The sequence below is a fragment of the Corvus moneduloides genome, chromosome 13 (assembly GCF_009650955.1).
Source record: "Corvus moneduloides isolate bCorMon1 chromosome 13, bCorMon1.pri, whole genome shotgun sequence".
In the NCBI taxonomy this organism is placed as follows: Eukaryota; Metazoa; Chordata; class Aves; order Passeriformes; family Corvidae; genus Corvus; species Corvus moneduloides.
The window spans coordinates 11,975,684-11,991,442 of record NC_045488.1 but is presented as its reverse complement, the minus strand read 5'-3'; the positions used below and the strand labels follow the sequence as shown (position 1 = coordinate 11,991,442).

At 54.7% G+C, this 15,759-nt stretch overlaps 1 protein-coding gene across 2 annotated transcripts in view; it reads left to right on the top strand.

The window, feature by feature from the left end:
• ITGA11 (integrin subunit alpha 11) overlaps window positions 1-15,759 on the top strand; it is a 42,627-nt gene that overhangs the window by 18,461 nt on the left and 8,407 nt on the right. For both annotated transcript variants that reach the window (XM_032122553.1, XM_032122555.1), the window contains exons 6-20: window positions 1,019-1,146; window positions 1,715-1,863; window positions 2,836-2,980; window positions 3,525-3,690; window positions 5,026-5,096; window positions 5,554-5,698; window positions 7,347-7,495; window positions 7,717-7,857; window positions 8,668-8,871; window positions 9,506-9,636; window positions 10,217-10,383; window positions 11,898-12,040; window positions 13,000-13,110; window positions 13,562-13,647; window positions 14,603-14,804. In XM_032122553.1, coding sequence (XP_031978444.1) covers window positions 1,019-1,146; window positions 1,715-1,863; window positions 2,836-2,980; window positions 3,525-3,690; window positions 5,026-5,096; window positions 5,554-5,698; window positions 7,347-7,495; window positions 7,717-7,857; window positions 8,668-8,871; window positions 9,506-9,636; window positions 10,217-10,383; window positions 11,898-12,040; window positions 13,000-13,110; window positions 13,562-13,647; window positions 14,603-14,804 — 2,138 coding nt within the window. The remainder of the gene's footprint in view (window positions 1-1,018; window positions 1,147-1,714; window positions 1,864-2,835; window positions 2,981-3,524; window positions 3,691-5,025; window positions 5,097-5,553; window positions 5,699-7,346; window positions 7,496-7,716; window positions 7,858-8,667; window positions 8,872-9,505; window positions 9,637-10,216; window positions 10,384-11,897; window positions 12,041-12,999; window positions 13,111-13,561; window positions 13,648-14,602; window positions 14,805-15,759) is intronic.

The following is a 15,759-nucleotide window of genomic DNA, read 5'->3' as shown; positions in this document are numbered from 1 at the left end:
CCTGGAAGCTCCTCATCCCATGGCATGTGATTCCCCAGCTCCAGCACCCCTCTGGTGTTGGTTAATTCCCAGGGCAGAGAGATGGGCTTGGAAAAATGGGATTTTGGGGGGATTGAGGCAGGAAAGGCAGGGCCCATCACCAAATTCCCAGGGCATAAGGAGGGCCTTGGGAAAATGGGATTTTCAGGATCAAGGCAGGAAAGGCATCACCAAATTCCCAGTGTCGCTTCCCTCGTTATGTTCCAGCCCTTCCTGCAAAGGACATTTGGGATTTTAGGGAATTTTAGGAAGTGTTCGTTTAGTGGGATGCAGGGTCAGCTGCTCTCCCTGATTCCCAGGATGGGATGGAGATGGAGGCACACAGAGGATCCCAGTGATCCAGGAGTGACTCCAGTCCATGGATTCTTTGATCCATAAAGACCTAGAGGATGGAAGAGCAGCTGGTAAATCCCTGAAATCCACGATCATCCATGACTTTTCCAAGGAATGTTATAAAACATCAGCAGACTGAGACGATCCTGAGCAATTTTCCGCACTGGAAAAAGGCAGCTCCTGAAATCCCTCCTGCTCCGGCTGCAGAGCCGAGCCCTGGGGTCCCCTCTGGGGTTTTTGGCTGCCTCGGAGCTGAGGATTTCATGGGAAGGGAGGAAATGCCCGCCTTGTGTTCCATGGCAGGGCTGGGAATGACTCAGGGATCAGGAACGGCTCTGCGGGAGGAACAGAGCCGGATCCTGCTCCTCTTTGAAGTGTGGAATGGTATCAGATGGGATCAGATTCCAAAGCTGAATCCCAAATGATGCCACAGAGTGTTATTCCTAGGAAGTGATCCCATCTTCTCTCAGCGGAGCGGATTCCTGTGGCTTCTCCCCACCTTGCTGGAGCCCAAAGTTCTTCCCCAAATGATTGAAATCCCATTGTTTTCCCGATAAATCCTAAGAGGAAGTAGCTGGCTGGGAGTGAAGCCACAAACCTGCCCCTTTGCAAGAGGACTTTGACTAAATCCCTGGATTTTCCACAGGATGCCAGACCTACATGGACATCATCATCGTCCTGGATGGATCCAACAGCATTTATCCATGGGTTGAAGTCCAGCACTTCCTGATAAATATCCTGAAAAAGTTTTACATCGGTCCCGGACAGATCCAGGTAAGGCGCTGAACTGTTTGTGTCATCCCGGGGCCATTCCCAACATCCCTTTTCTCTCAATCTGCTGGAATTTGTCCAAATATTGGGATTTTTAACTCATTCCGTGGAAAAAACACTGCCATTAATGTCCCTAAGTGAGCCATGGAGGGAGCACACCCCACATCCCAGTGGGAACAGGGAGGATGAAACCCTATGGAAAGACAGGCAGCTGTGAGGAGCTCTCCATCCTCTCGCTCCGAGAGATCATGGCTGGATTTAGGCAGGAATTTGGGCAGGGATTTGGGCAGGAATATCCCCAATTTTCCCATATAATCCAGTTTGGTCCCACCTGGAGATGCTGTGGGTCCAAACTGGGACACATCTGGATCACCCCAAAACTTGGGAGCAGGGCAGGGGGGAGAGCTGTAAAATTGGGAATTATTAATGATGCGGTGGAGGGAAAACTGGAGGAAAATTCCATGAGAGATGAAATTTTCCTGGTGGCTGGTGCTTCCCGTGGTTGACAAAGCTCCTTGCGGACAGGACCTCGTTTCATTGGCATTTTTGGTGACATTCCTGTCGTTCCCAGGTGGGAGTTGTCCAGTACGGAGAGGACGTGGTCCATGAGTTCCATCTGAACGACTACAGGTCCGTGCAGGACGTGGTGGCGGCCGCCAGCCACATCGAGCAGCGAGGGGGCACCGAGACCAGGACTGCCTACGGCATTGAGTTTGCTCGGTAAAACCCCTCCCATTCCTGGTCCTAGTCCCAGGAAAACCTTCAAATCCCTGGTTTTTTGCCCTTCCTTCCCTCTCCGTTTGTTTTCCCGGCTGCTTAAAAATGGGGGAACCACCAAGGTTTGGGAAAACTTCCGTTTGTGGGAAGCTTTGCAAATGGTGCTTCCCAAAGTTCTCCGTCCTCGGTTGCGGCTGGAGCAGACTCTGGAATTGTGTCCTTTTCCCGGAAGCCCTCAGGGATGAGCTCCCAGCCCCCAAATTCCACTCCAGGCACTGGAGCTCTCCTGGAAATCCCTGGAGGGTCCCCGGGAACTCAGGACAGGTCCAGCTCCATCTCCTCCCTTTCCAAGGACAAATCCCTGCTCCTGCACTTCTCCTTCATCCCAACCAATATTCCTGCTGCAGATCATGGAATCATTTAGGTTGGAAAAGAGGTCTAAGATCGACTCCAGCACCGCCAAGGCCACCACTGACTGTGTCCCCAAGGGCTGCATCCATATGGTTTTTAAATCCCTCCAGGAATGGGGATTCCAGCCCTGCCCTAGTGGGCAGCTTGGGAAAGTTTTAGATGGGTCCTGGCTGGATCCAAGCAAGGTCCTGGATGATTTGTGTCACACAGAGTCCCCCGACCCTGCTCAATGTCCCTTTTCCATAAATATGCTGGAATTTGGCTCCATGTTTTGTCAAAATAGTGGGATTTTGGACGATTGGGTGAAGAAGTTTTCCCTCACGGGGGAAGAGCCCACAGGCCACGGCCAAAACTCCGCTGGCCAACTCCAGATCCATTCCCTTGTCCAATTTTGCAGAATTAGGGCCTCTTTCCTGCAAAAAGTGGGAACATCCACATCCGCAAGCATTTCCCGAGGGTTCCTGCACCTCCCCAAGGGGCAGCAGCCCCAAAGACCCCTCGGGGCGGGCTCGGTGGGGCAGCGGAGCCCCCACGGAGCAGCCCAGGGCATCTCTTCACTTGCAGCTCGGAAGCGTTTCGGAAAGGTGGCCGGAAAGGGGCAAAGAGAGTAATGATTGTCATCACAGATGGAGAATCCCACGACAGCCCAGACCTGGAGAAGGTGATCGAGGACAGCGAGAGGGACAACGTCACCAGATACGCCGTGGCGGTGAGTGAGGGGACCTCTGGGCGGTGGAAGAAGTCCTGCAGAGCTTGGTGGTGCTCCAGGAATCCCAAAACACCAGGACAGCCCATCCCCACTGCTCCTGGAGCATTCCAAGAGCTCCTTGTGCCTGGTGCTGCTTTTGGGATGCTCAGCTCGGGATTTGGCTGCCGGAGCAGGTGCTGGGACCAGGAACAGGCAGGACCCCAAATTCCACAAGGATTGTCCAGCCTGGAGAAATCGCAGCAGTTCCTCTGTTTGTTCCCACAAAGCGGGGGCAGATCCAAGGATGGGGCTTCTCCCATATGGACACCCCAAAAGGCTTTGGGATGGTTTTATCCATCATGGAAGAACTGCCCAGAGAAGTTGTTGACCCCTCATCCCTGGAAGTGTCCAAGGCCAGGTTGGACAGGGCTTGGAGCACCCTGGGAGAGAGGAAGGTGTCCCTGCCCATGGAATGGGATGAGCTTTAAGCTCCTTTCCTACCCAAGCCATCTGGGAATTCTAATTCCATGAAAACCCCTGAGCCTTGTGTTTTACTCCCAACCAGGTCTTGGGTTATTACAACAGGAGAGGAATCAACCCTGAGGCCTTTCTGAACGAGATCAAGTTCATCGCCAGCGACCCCGACGACAAACACTTCTTCAACGTCACCGACGAGGCGGCGCTCAAGGACATCGTGGATGCTCTGGGAGAAAGGATTTTCAGCCTGGAAGGTGAGGGATGCTCCTACCCGGCACATCCCAGGCTGGGAATGCGCTGCTGATCCTTTGTTTGCCCAACTTGGACGTGGCTTCCGTCCTGAGCCTAAAATCCCACTTGGAAGATCTTCAGGTTTGAGGAAATGTCTTTATTTGGAGTGGTTGCATCCCTTGGATATCGGGAGCAGAGATGCCTTTTCCAAAGGACACACCTCATTCCGGCCACCGGAATTCTGGTGGCTTTGATTTTTCTTTTTATAGAAAACCTTGGAAATCTGGTATGGGGGGAATTTGGGTGCCAGTGTCTTCCTCATCCATCAAAATTCCAGGGTTACAAACAGGAAAACCCACACACAGGGGTGCCAGACATCAGGAGATTATGGAAATAATGTTGGAATTTTGGCTTTATTGGCTGAAGTGAAATATCAGGAAATATTTCTGTCTTAAATGTCAGCTCTTGTGACAACTTTGTCCGTCTCCCAAACTAAATTTATCCGAATTTCAGAGGAAAAATGCAGCCTGGAATGAACAATTGGAACAGAAGATGGAGGGCTCGCGCTGGGAATTAAACATCCTGGATTTGGGGCATTTTTGCTCAAAGCAGCTCGCAAACTCCTCACAAGGTTCCCAGTTTTCTCCATCCAGCCTGGCTCTTCCATGTGGAAGTTGCCCTGGATGAGGAGATTCCCACAGTTGGAATTACGAAGGAGCAATTTCCGAAGCTCCGTTTTTGGTGATCCCGCAGCTCTGAAAGGGGAGGAGCTGCACCCCAGCACAGCTCCCAGACCTGTTAACAGCATGAGGTTGTGGAACAGGAGGGATTTAGGGAGAAATGGGATCATCGGCAGGACCTGGAGCTGCCGGAGCAATTCCAGAGGAGGCCCCAGAGCTGCTCCGAGGGCTGGAGCCCCTCTGGAGCCAGCCTGGGAGAGCTGGGAATGTTCACCTGGAGAAGAGAAGGATCCAGGGAGAGCTCAGAGCCCCTTGCAGGGCCTAAAGGGGCTCCAGGAGAGCTGGAGAGGGACTGGGGACAAGGCATGGAGGGCCAGGACACAGGGAATGGCTTCCCACTGGGAAAGGGGATATTTAGATGGATATTGGGAAGGAATTGTTCCCTGAGAGGGTGGGGAGGGGCTGGGCTGGAATTCCTGGAGAAGCTGTGGCTGTCCCTGGATCCCTGGAAGTGTCCAGGGCCAGGCTGGCGGGGCTTGGAGCACCCTGGGATAGGGAAAGGTGTCTCTGTCCTTGGAAGGGCTGGAATGGGATGGGAACCCACCAAGGCACTGCTCAGCCCCTCCAGGAAAACAAAACTCCGTTAAACACAAATTCCCTCTTTTTTTTTTTTTTAAGGAACCAACAAGAACGAGATCTCCTTTGGACTGGAAATGTCCCAGACTGGATTTTCATCCCACGTTGTGGAAGTAAGAGAGGAAATGTGGGATTTTATTCCTCCTTGCCTTGTCCTATTTATCACACCCCACTCCAGGTGGGAGATCGGGATTTGGGATACGTTATTAGTTATGGAGTTAAATCACTGATGTGAGGACAAGGAAATGCTGCTGGATTATCCCATGGGAAGGGGAGGTGTTGGGAGACCCGAGCATTCCTTGGGATCTGCAGCAGCTCCTCCTGATGCCACAGCCCCTTGGGAAGGACGAGCTGGGATATCCATGGAAAAAGCATTTGGGAATTTCCTGGGGAGGAAAAGCACACTGAGAAGACAAGAATAGGGTGCAAGTGTCATTCCAGCATTTTTAAAACCCTCCAGCATTCCAGGTGTGCTTGGAAGAACAGTTTCCTGGTCTGTATGGGATCGGAGGGATGGAATCACCTCCACTGGGGAAGAAATCCCGTCAAACCCCTCCTATTTTCCCACAGGATGGGATCCTGCTGGGAGCAGTGGGAGCCTACGACTGGAATGGAGCCGTCCTGAAGGAAACCAGCAGCGGGAAGGTCATTCCTTTGCGGGAATCTTACCTGCAGGAATTCCCGGAGGAGCTGAAAAATCACGGAGCGTATTTAGGTGGGAAAGCTGAACGAGACCACAGGGGAGTTTGGGATTTTATCCGTAATAATAGGAAGCACGGGATATTCCTCAGTGGGAGTGGGATCATGGGAGACCTGTGGGATGCAGCACAGGAGCATCCTCACCTGGGAAGAGCCCGGCTCCGACCCCGGAGCGCAGCACAAACGGGATTTAAATTCAGGAGCGGCTGAGCCAGCGGGTCATCCGCAGCTTTCCTTGGAATGGTTTCAAAGCGCTGATGGAATTTCATGCCTAGGCAGGAAATACCTGCTGGGTTAATCCATTCCATGTGCAGCCACTGAAGTTCTGAAATAAAAATAGCAGCCTGGATCGTGAAATGGAGCCTCTCCTTGGAGATGTGGCAGGGAGAGAGGTGGGATTCTGTGGGATCAGCACGTCCAGGCTCTTTCCCGGGAATGTGGAGAGCCCCTGGATACGTGGTTCATCCTTGGGGTGACAGCAGAGTGTTCCCCAGGCTGGGAGTCCCCGGAGCAGGGATGGCTGTGGCTCTCCCACGGGAATCCGTGTGGGAGCTCAGCCGGGCTCTCTTTCCCACTGCCTGGAGTGAGAAATCCAGGAATATTGAGGAATGCTGGTGTATCCTGCTGAGCAGCAGCCGGGGGGCTCAGGGATGGCGCTTGGTTTAGGAATATCCCTCCAGAGGGGGCATTTTTAGGGAAAGAGGGAGCCCAGGTAAGTCTGGTGAGCAGGGAAAGGGGTCTGAAAATCCCTGGAGAAACTCAACATTTAACTGGATGTGCTTCCAGGGAATGAGATTCAGTTTCATGGTTGGCTAAACTTTGAGTTTCACAGAATCCCAGAATCCTGGAATGGTTTGGGTTGGAAGGGACCTTAAAGCTCATCCCATTCCACCTTCCCCTATCACAGGTTTCTCCAAGCCCCATCCAACCTGGCCTGGAACATTCCAGGGATGGAGCAGCCACAGCTTCTCTGAGCACCCTGTTCCACTTCTAAGAATTTAAGTGGAATTTAAACCTGAGCCTGAAGGTTCAGGATCCTGGACCTGGTGTTGAAAACTGGGATTTAGGAGCCCCAGCTTTATATTCCTACAAAATCCTGTCTGCAGCCATGGAAGTGCCGCAGCCCAGGGAGTGATCCCAGTAGGAAAGAGGGATTGCTCTTACGCTTAGGCAGCATTATTTCCAGAAGGGGGAATGGTTTTGATGGATTCATGGCTCCTATTGGACTGGGAATGTTGACATCAAGCGCCGGCAAAGCTTTTCCTGCCCGGTGTTCCCGGAGGAGCGGAGCAGCGGGAGCTGCAACTTCCCAGCACTCAGCACCTCACGAGTGTTTGTCCGACTTGATGTGAGGAATGAAATAAAACGCTCGGAAGCCTGGGAATTGCAGGAATCGGATTCACCTTCGATTAAAGAAGGATTTGCACAGGAAGTGCAAATCCAGCAGTGCCAAAACTCCCGGCACAGCTCCAGCTGTGGCAGCACCAGAGCAGCGGCTCGGAGGCACCGGGGTCCATCTGAGTGACTCTACCTTTGGAAAAATCTGGGATTTTTAGCTTCCCTCTCTGGGAAGTGGCCAGAGCTGTGTCAGCAGCCAGGGGCTAATGGAAAGCAGATCCTGGGAGCAGGCAGGGAATTCTCACTCCGTGTCCATCCCTTTCCAGGTTACACCGTCTCCTCCATCATCTCCACCAAGCACGAGCGCATTTACGTGGCGGGAGCGCCGCGGTTCAACCACACCGGCAAAGTCATCCTGTTCAACATGCACAGCAACAGGAACCTCACCATCCACCAGGCCCTCAAGGGAGAGCAGGTAATTCCAGCCGGGAATGCTGTGCTGATTTCCCCCCACGGAAAAATCAACCCTCTCCCTCGATTTTCCAAAGTTGGAATGGCTCGGCAGCGTCGCGCGGCCGTGGATGTCCTGGTGGCCGCTGCATCCACAGCGTGGCTGTAGCAGGGAGAGGGCTTGGAATATCCCTATGGATCCCAGGGAATGGTGGCATCATTCCCATCCCATCCGGTCTCCTGCAGATCGGCTCCTACTACGGCAGCGAGATCAACTCCCTGGATGTGAACGGCGACGGGGTCACCGACGTCCTGCTGGTGGGAGCACCCATGTTCTTCAGCGAGGGCAGGGAGCGGGGCAAGGTCTACGTGTACGCCCTGCAGGGGGTGAGTGGCGCCCGGGAACACGGCGGGGACGTTCGGGCGCTGCCGTGGCAGCTGCGTCCCCTTGCGGGCTCTGGCACGCCCAGCTCCCGGGGAGGTGCGCAATGGGATCTTTGCCGCGTGGGAGCACGGATGTCCCTCTGGAGAAACCATCTCCAGGCGCGTGGCCTCCTCCAAACTCGCTCCCTCCAGGGAGAGCTCAGAGCCCCTTCCAGGGCCTAAAGGGGCTCCAGGAGAGCTGGAGAGGGACTGGGGACAAGGCATGGAGAGACAGGACACAGGGGATGGCTTCCCACTGCCAGAGGGCAGGGATGGATGGGATATGGGGAAGGAATTGTTCCCTGGGAGGGCTGGCCACTCACGGGGCTCTGGGGACAGCAAGTGCCCTCCCTCCACCATGGGAATGGGGCATGTGCCACCCCTGTCCCCTGTCCTGTCCCAGCTTTCCTGCTGGGCCACCCCCAAATCTGGCTCAAAATGCAGCTCCTGAGCCAAATCCATCGGGATCCAGGGGCACGTGGGAAGGTCGTGCTCTACATCCAAGGATGTAGGGCCTGCCAGGAGCGTGGAATCCTGCACCTAAAGCAAGATTGTTTATTAGTCATGGAATTTCTTCCATAGGGTGCAAAGCAGATGTGGGGCTGGCTGGGGGCTCCAAAATCCCACATCCCTGGGAGCGCTCCCACCCCCTTCCTTGGAGAACCCCTCCCACATCACTGCACATTTGCATAAGGGTTTCTCCTCTTTCCAGTCTTGCTGCTGATGCTTTGGGAATTGTTTTTCTTTCTTTTCTCTTTCCCTTTCCCCTGGCAGAACCTCTTCGTTCCCAGCGGAGCCCTCACGGATCTCCAGAGTTACCAGAATTCCCGTTTCGGCTCCTGCATCGCCGCCGTTCCCGACCTCAACCAGGACTCCTACAATGACCTGGTGGTCGGGGCCCCTCTGGAGGACGAGCACCAAGGAGCCATTTACATTTTCCTTGGGTTCCAGGAGACCATCCTGAAGAAGTACAAGCAGGTGGGGCTGCCCTGTGTTCAGTTTTCCTCAGCCTTCATGGGAATAAATGTAATTTGTCCCCATTTTAAGGAGGGATGGAGCAGGACAAATCCACACCCAGGATGGAATATTCCCTCTTTTGAGACATCCAAGACAAAACGTTGGAATTCAAGCACTGGAACAGCAGTGGTGGAGTCCCCATCCCTGCTGGGATTTAAGATGTGTGGATGTGGCACTTGGGGACATTTGTGGTGGCCTTGGCAGCGCCGGGGGATGGTTGGACTCAACAGCCTTGGATGGCTTTTCCAACTTAAATTATTCCATGGAATAGCAGGCAAAAGGCTTGGAATTTGAGGCAATGTTTAGCATTGCAAGGGATCGCTACAGATTAATTAATTAATTAATTATAAATAAAGAAATCATTTGTTTATTTATTACACTTTTGATAAGTATTAAATACGCAGGGTAAATCCAATAGAAATCTTGGATGGTGTCTCGAAAGGGAAACTGCTCTCATTCCCTGGAAGATCATGTTTAGTACAACCACTTGGAATGGGGAATTTTCAGCGGTGAGGTGGAGTCAGCCTGGCAAACCCTTGGCAGGCACGGATGCTCCTGCTGGAATCCAGCCTGGATTGTTCCCATTCCTTTCCAGCGGATCGCGGCCGCTGACCTTGCTCCGGGCCTGATGTATTTTGGATGCAGCATCCACGGGCAGCTGGATCTGAACGAGGATGGACTCGTGGACTTGGCCGTGGGCTCCCTGGGGAACGCCGTGGTGCTGTGGTGAGCCAGGGATCCTTTGTGCCCTCTCCTGATTTCCTCTGCCCAAATCATGCCGACGTTTTTCCAGGGAAAACTGGTCTCTCAGCAGTCCAATCTGTCTTTCCAGAAATACTGATCTCCCAACAATCTTTCCTGAATAACCACCCCTTGTCCAGCGGGGCTGTGGGATCTCAATGCCCTCGGGCCCTAAAAAGATGCCAGAGCTGGTTTTCCGTTGAGTTTCATCCATAGTTCTCCAGAAGTTCCAAACTGATTTGTGGGGATTTGCCCGGGATCCCTCTGGTCTGATTTAATTAGAGCAATATTTTCCAATATTAATTAACGTTTGGAGAGTCCCTTGAAGCTGTTGGGACGGAGGGTGGCTGTGCCCAGCTGAGATGGGTCACCCTGGGCTCTGCTTGGAGAGGGCCTTTGGTCTTCCTCAGCCTCCTGGGAAAAGGAGGGAAAAGGAGGGAAAAGGAGGGAAAAGGAGGGAAAAGGAGGGAAAAGGAGGGAAAAGGGCAAACCTGGAGCTGTGGGAGACTCCGGGATGTCCCATCCCATGCTGGATCCCATCTCATGCCCTCTCCCCACCCCGCAGGTCCCGCAGTGTGGTGCAGATCAACGCCAGCCTCCGCTTCGAGCCCTCCAAGATCAACATCTTCACCAAGGACTGCAAGCGCAACGGGAAGGAGGCCACCTGCATGAGGGCCTTCGTCTGCTTCACCGCCCTCTTCCTCTCCGCCCACTTCCAGACTGCCACCGTGGGTAAGGACAAAATCCCAATTCCTGCCTTGCTCAGGTCTCCAGCCCCGTGGGAACACCGAGCTTTTGGGATGGAAACCATCCCGGAGCTTGGTGGAGCGCACGTGTCTCTCTGCCACATCCCTCTGGTGTCACCCACGTTTGTCCCTATCCCGGCCGAGTCTCTGGGTTCTGGTGACTTTTGTGCCGAAAGAAACACCCCCGGGATAAATCCTACCTCATCCCTCACCTATTCCCTGGGCTGAGCTCTCCCAGGATTTCCCTTCCTGTGCTCCATGTGACGGGAATGTCACCCCAGCGGGACAGGAGGGAACGTGGCCGGCCCGCGTTCCGCAGGGCTCATCCATCCCTCCCACCGCAGCAGCGGGACACATCTGCTGGCCAGATGTGCATGTTGCCCTAATATCGCAGGGATTCTGTGGAGCTGGCCGGTTCTCCTGTTAAACCCTTGGATGGTGCCGTGACCCCAAGTCCACCCGGCAGATTCCTGGGACTCAGCAGAGCGAAGGGAAGCAATAGTGGCTCAGCTCCTGCGGTCCGGCAGGAAACGCTGGCAAAGGAAAATTGGGATCCAAAGCCAAAGGGAAAATTCCCATCCCCCAGCACAAGAGTTTTGTTTTGTGCTGTCAAATCCAGTGTTTTTCTCCCTCCTGCTGTCCCTGTGGGATAAAAACTGAGTGGGATTTCCTTATTTATTTGATTTTACCTTTCTTTCCACTTGGAAGAGTCACCCCCTGGATGAGCCCCTCGGCTCTGGAGCCAGGCTGGGAGAGCTGAGGGTGTCCAGGCAGGAAAAGAGAAGGCTCCAAGGAGAGCTCAGAGCCCCTTCCAGGACCTAAAGGGGCTCCAGGAGAGCTGGAGAGGGACTGGGGACAAGGCATGGAGGGACAGGACACAGGGAATGGCTTCCCACTGCCAGAGGGCAGGGATGGATGGGATATTGGAAAGGAATTCCTGGCTGGGAAGGTGGGGAGGGGCTGGGCTGGAATTCCCAGAGGAGCTGTGGCTGCCCCTGGATCCCTGGAATGTCCCAGGCCAGGCTGGACAGGGCTTGGAGCAGGCTGGGATAGGGGAAGGTGTCCCTGCCCATGGCAGGGGCTGGAATGAGATGGGATTTAAGGTGTGTCCAAAACAAACCACTCTGGGATTCTGTGGTTCTCTGAAATCCCTGCTTGGTGCTGGGCTGGGAATCTCCAGTTTCTTTCCAACAGAAGTGCAGGAAGCAAAGGATCTCCATAAATCATCCAGGTGTGCTCTGACACCTCCAGAGCAGCACGTGAACGTATGAGAGGCAAAAAATTCCATCTCTGCACAGATTTTCCACAGGGTCTTGAAATAACTCCTCTCTTAAGCTCCTCGTTTGGAGAGGGGAAGCTCTTCCCAGAACGGGCTGTCAGCAGCAGGCTATAACCTGATTTCCCTGGATTCCCCTCAGCAGGGAACGGGCACTGGGGCCACTCTTTGCCCTGGGACTGGGCTGTGTGGCCCCAAGGCCTGAGCTGGGCCTGTCCTCGCAGGGCTCAGGTACAACACGACCATCGACGAGCGCCGCTACTCGCCCCGGGCACACCTGGACGACAGCGGGGACAGGACGGCACAGAGGGCGCTGGAGCTGCCGGCCGGGCGGGAGCTCTGCCACACCCTCCCCTTCCACGTCCTGGTGAGTGTGGAGCAGGACGAGGCTGCCATGTCCTCCTCAGCCAGCCCCGAGATGCATCCCTTGGTGGCTTCCTGGGGTGGGAATGAGCCTCATCCCGCTGGATTCCTTCCCGCTGGATTCCTTCCCGCTGCTTTGGTGTGGTCAGGGACGGAGCTGCCAGCACGGGCGGCTGCTGGGTCCCCAAGCAGTGACATCATCGCAGGCCCAGCTTCCACGTGCTCCGTTCCACGGGCTGTGTCCTTGGGCAGGGCGTGCGCTCCCGATCCTGGGCTCAGGTGGCTTTTCCTGCTCCAAAACCAGGAATGCCCATTTTTTCCATGGGGAATCGAGTGTCCCCATGCCAGTCCCTGGTGGTGTCCCCCTGTGCCCCTCTAAGCCAGCAGGGCCCCACCCCTGGGTGCAGTGCTGGTGAATCCCTCGCTCGCAGGGAACAGCTGATGAACAAAGCTGGCCAAACCCAAACATTCCCAGGGAATGAGGAGAGCCTTGAGCAGGCCAGGCAGGCCCGAGCTGCCAGACTGGCCCAGCCCCAAGCCCCAGCCTGAACTGCCATGAACTTTTGGGAAATTTGAGGTTGGAGCTGGAGCTGGAGCTCGAGCTCGTGATTTAGCCTAAAAAACATCTCCCTTCAGAGCATCCCTCTGCGAAGCAAAGGAAGAGCTCCTAGGGGCTTCCGGAGGGGAGGGATGGATGGGATATTGGGAAGGAATTCCTGGCTGGGAGTGTGCTGAGGCCCTGGCACAGGAATTCCCAGAGAAGCTGTGGATCCCTGGAAGTGTCCAAAGCCAGGCTGGACGGGGCTCGGAGCAATCTTGGAGCACGGGATCTGTTTTGTCCTTACATGCCAGCCCAGGGTGGGGCTGCAGGACAGATCTGTGACCTTTGGGGGACACCCCGCGGTGCTGCCCACCCCAGGCAGCAGCCCTGGGCTCCTCTCCGACGTTTTCCATGTGCCACAGGACACAGCCGACTACGTGAAGCCGGTGACGTTCTCCATCGACTACGAGCTGGAGCATCCCGAGCACGGCCCGATGCTGGATGATGGGTGGCCCACCTCGCTCAGGGTCTCTGTAGGTAGCAGCTGCCACCTCCCAAAGTGTCACCTCCCAAAGTGTCATCTCCCACAGTGCCACCTCCCAGGCGCCACCTCCCAAAGTGTCACCTCCCAGGTGCCACCTCCCAAAGTGTCACCTCCCAGGTGCCATCTCCCACAGTGCCACCTCCCACAGTGCCACCTCCCAAAGTGTCACCTCCCAGGTGCCATCTCCCACAGGACCACCTCCCAGGTGCCACCTCCCAAAGTGTCACCTCCCAGGTGCCATCTCCCACAGTGCCACCTCCCAGGTGCCATCTCCCAAAGTGTCACCTCCCAGGTGCCATCTCCCACAGTGCCATCTCCCAAAGTGCCACCTCCCAGGTGCCATCTCCCAGGTGCCACCTCCCAGGTGCCACCTCCCAGAGCACCAGGGCAGATTTATCTCCGGGGGAATCGTCACCGAGCTGCTCTCGCTGTCCCCTCAGGTCCCTTTCTGGAACGGCTGCAATGAGGATGAGCACTGTGTCCCCGATCTGGTGCTGGATGCCAGGAGTGACATTCCCAGTGCCATGTGAGTGGGTGACCCAGAGGATCCTCCAAGAGTGTCACCAGCTGGGGGAGGCTCCAAAATCCAGCCCCAATCCATGCTCCATAAATTCTGTCATCACCGGTCGTTCATCCAGCATCACCACAAGGTTCATCCAAGCCCTCCATGAGGTGCTCCTTGGCATTCTGAGCCTCTTCCTCTCCATGTCTGGAATGAATCTGTGGTTTTTCAGGGAATCCACAAACCAACTAATATTTGGTGCCATGGTGATGAGATCCAGGGATACAAATCAGGAAATAACAGGGAATAACTGCAAGGCTGGCATTACCCACCTGGCAATTACAGCCTTGACTCATGGAAATAATTTCACACTGCAGCTCCGTGGTTAAGGAGCTATTAAAGGTTGTCCCTGAATCCAGAGGAGGCCCCAGAGCTGCTCTGAGGGTGGAGCCCCCCTGGAGCCAGGCTGGGAGAGCTGGGAATGTTCACCTGGAGAAGAGAAGGCTCCAGGGAGAGCTCAGAGCCCCTTCCAGGGCCTAAAGGGGCTCCAGGAGAGCTGGAGAGGGACTGGGGACAAGGCATGGAGGGACAGGACACAGGGAATGGCTTTAAGCTGAAAGAGGGATGGATGGGATATTGGGAAGGAATTGTTCCCTGAGAGGGTGTGAGGGGCTGGGATAGAATTCCCGGAGCAGCTGTGGCTGCCCCTGGATCCCTGGAAGTGTCCCAGGCCAGGTTGGACAGGGCTTGGAGCCACCTTTGCTAATGGCATGGGATCTGTTTTTTCCCTACATCCCAGCTGTCCCAAGCATTCCCAATAATGTTTGAGAAAGCTTCACACCGTTGGCCAAAAATCCCAAAATTATAGACAATGGGAAGAATTTGTAATTCCTCTTTCAGCACGGCAGGACAGAGGGAGAGCAGGGATTTCCATGCACTACCCAGGGACGTAAAATCCTGGGAATGCCCCTTCTTGCAGGGAATTCTGCCGGAGGGCGCTGCGGAGGGGGGACTGCTCAGCCTTCAGCCTCTCCTTCGACGCCTCCGTCTTCGTCATCGAGAGCAGCAGGAGAAGGGTGGCTGTGGAAGCGACGCTGGAAAACCGCGGCGAGAACGCCTACAGCACCGTCCTCAACATCTCCTTCTCCAGGAACCTCCAGTTCGCCAGCCTGATCCCCAAGGTGAGGCTCCCAGGGGAGATCCAGGCCTTTCCAGAGGAGCTGCTAATCCCAGCCCGATGAGAAAGCTGCAGCCTAGAGCAGAGCCCAAATCTGGCTCCATCCCTCATAAATCAGAGCTGTTTATGGGCTCCGTTTCTAAGCACTTCCAGCTCTTTATTTTGGAAATACAAAAACGTTTGAGTTTTAAGAGCCTGAGCGAAGGTCAAACCCAGAGGAAATTATTTCCCTCTATTTTTCTCCTCCAGTCGTTTAAAAATGCTCCCTGCACATGGCCAAGTTCCTGTCAGGAATGAGTTTTTGCAGCTGAGAAATAACTCCTGGAAGTAGGGGCTGATCATGGGAATGTGGCCACAGCTCAGCACTGAGCCGGGCGATGCCACCTCTCCATGGCTTTCCCTGGATGATCCTAGAGTGTCCCATCTGCTCCTGAAAATTTCACCCCCCACGCTCACTCGATCTTGGAGCAACTCCTCCCTATTCCCAGTGAGGTTTGGGAATGTGCTGATACTGCTGAGCATTCCCTCACCCCGCCATGACTTCATCCCCGCCCGCAGATCCCATCTCCTTTGTTTTCCTCCGAGCCATGCCAAGGGAAAATTGTGGGGCTCGTTGCCCACAAAATAAGAAAAATGCATTTTTTGGAGATTATTCCAAACGAAGTGAGGGGAGCAGGGAAAATCCCCCATGTGGTGGGGAACAGAAAGCGCTGGGCAGCAGTGGCTGCAGGGAATATTTGCAGCTGCTTTTGGAAGAGTCACGGATAACGGGCTCCTGGCTGCTGCTCCTTATAAAGGAACATCCAGAGGGGATGGATATCGGTGCCATACAAATTAAAAGTTGCGGGGGCCCCAAAAAGTCCATAATTTCAGCAGATGAGTGGGAGAAGCTCCAGGCTGTTGCTGGTGGCTGGTGCTGGGATATTCCAGCTCCTGGGTAGGACTTTTCCGGAGGCGGT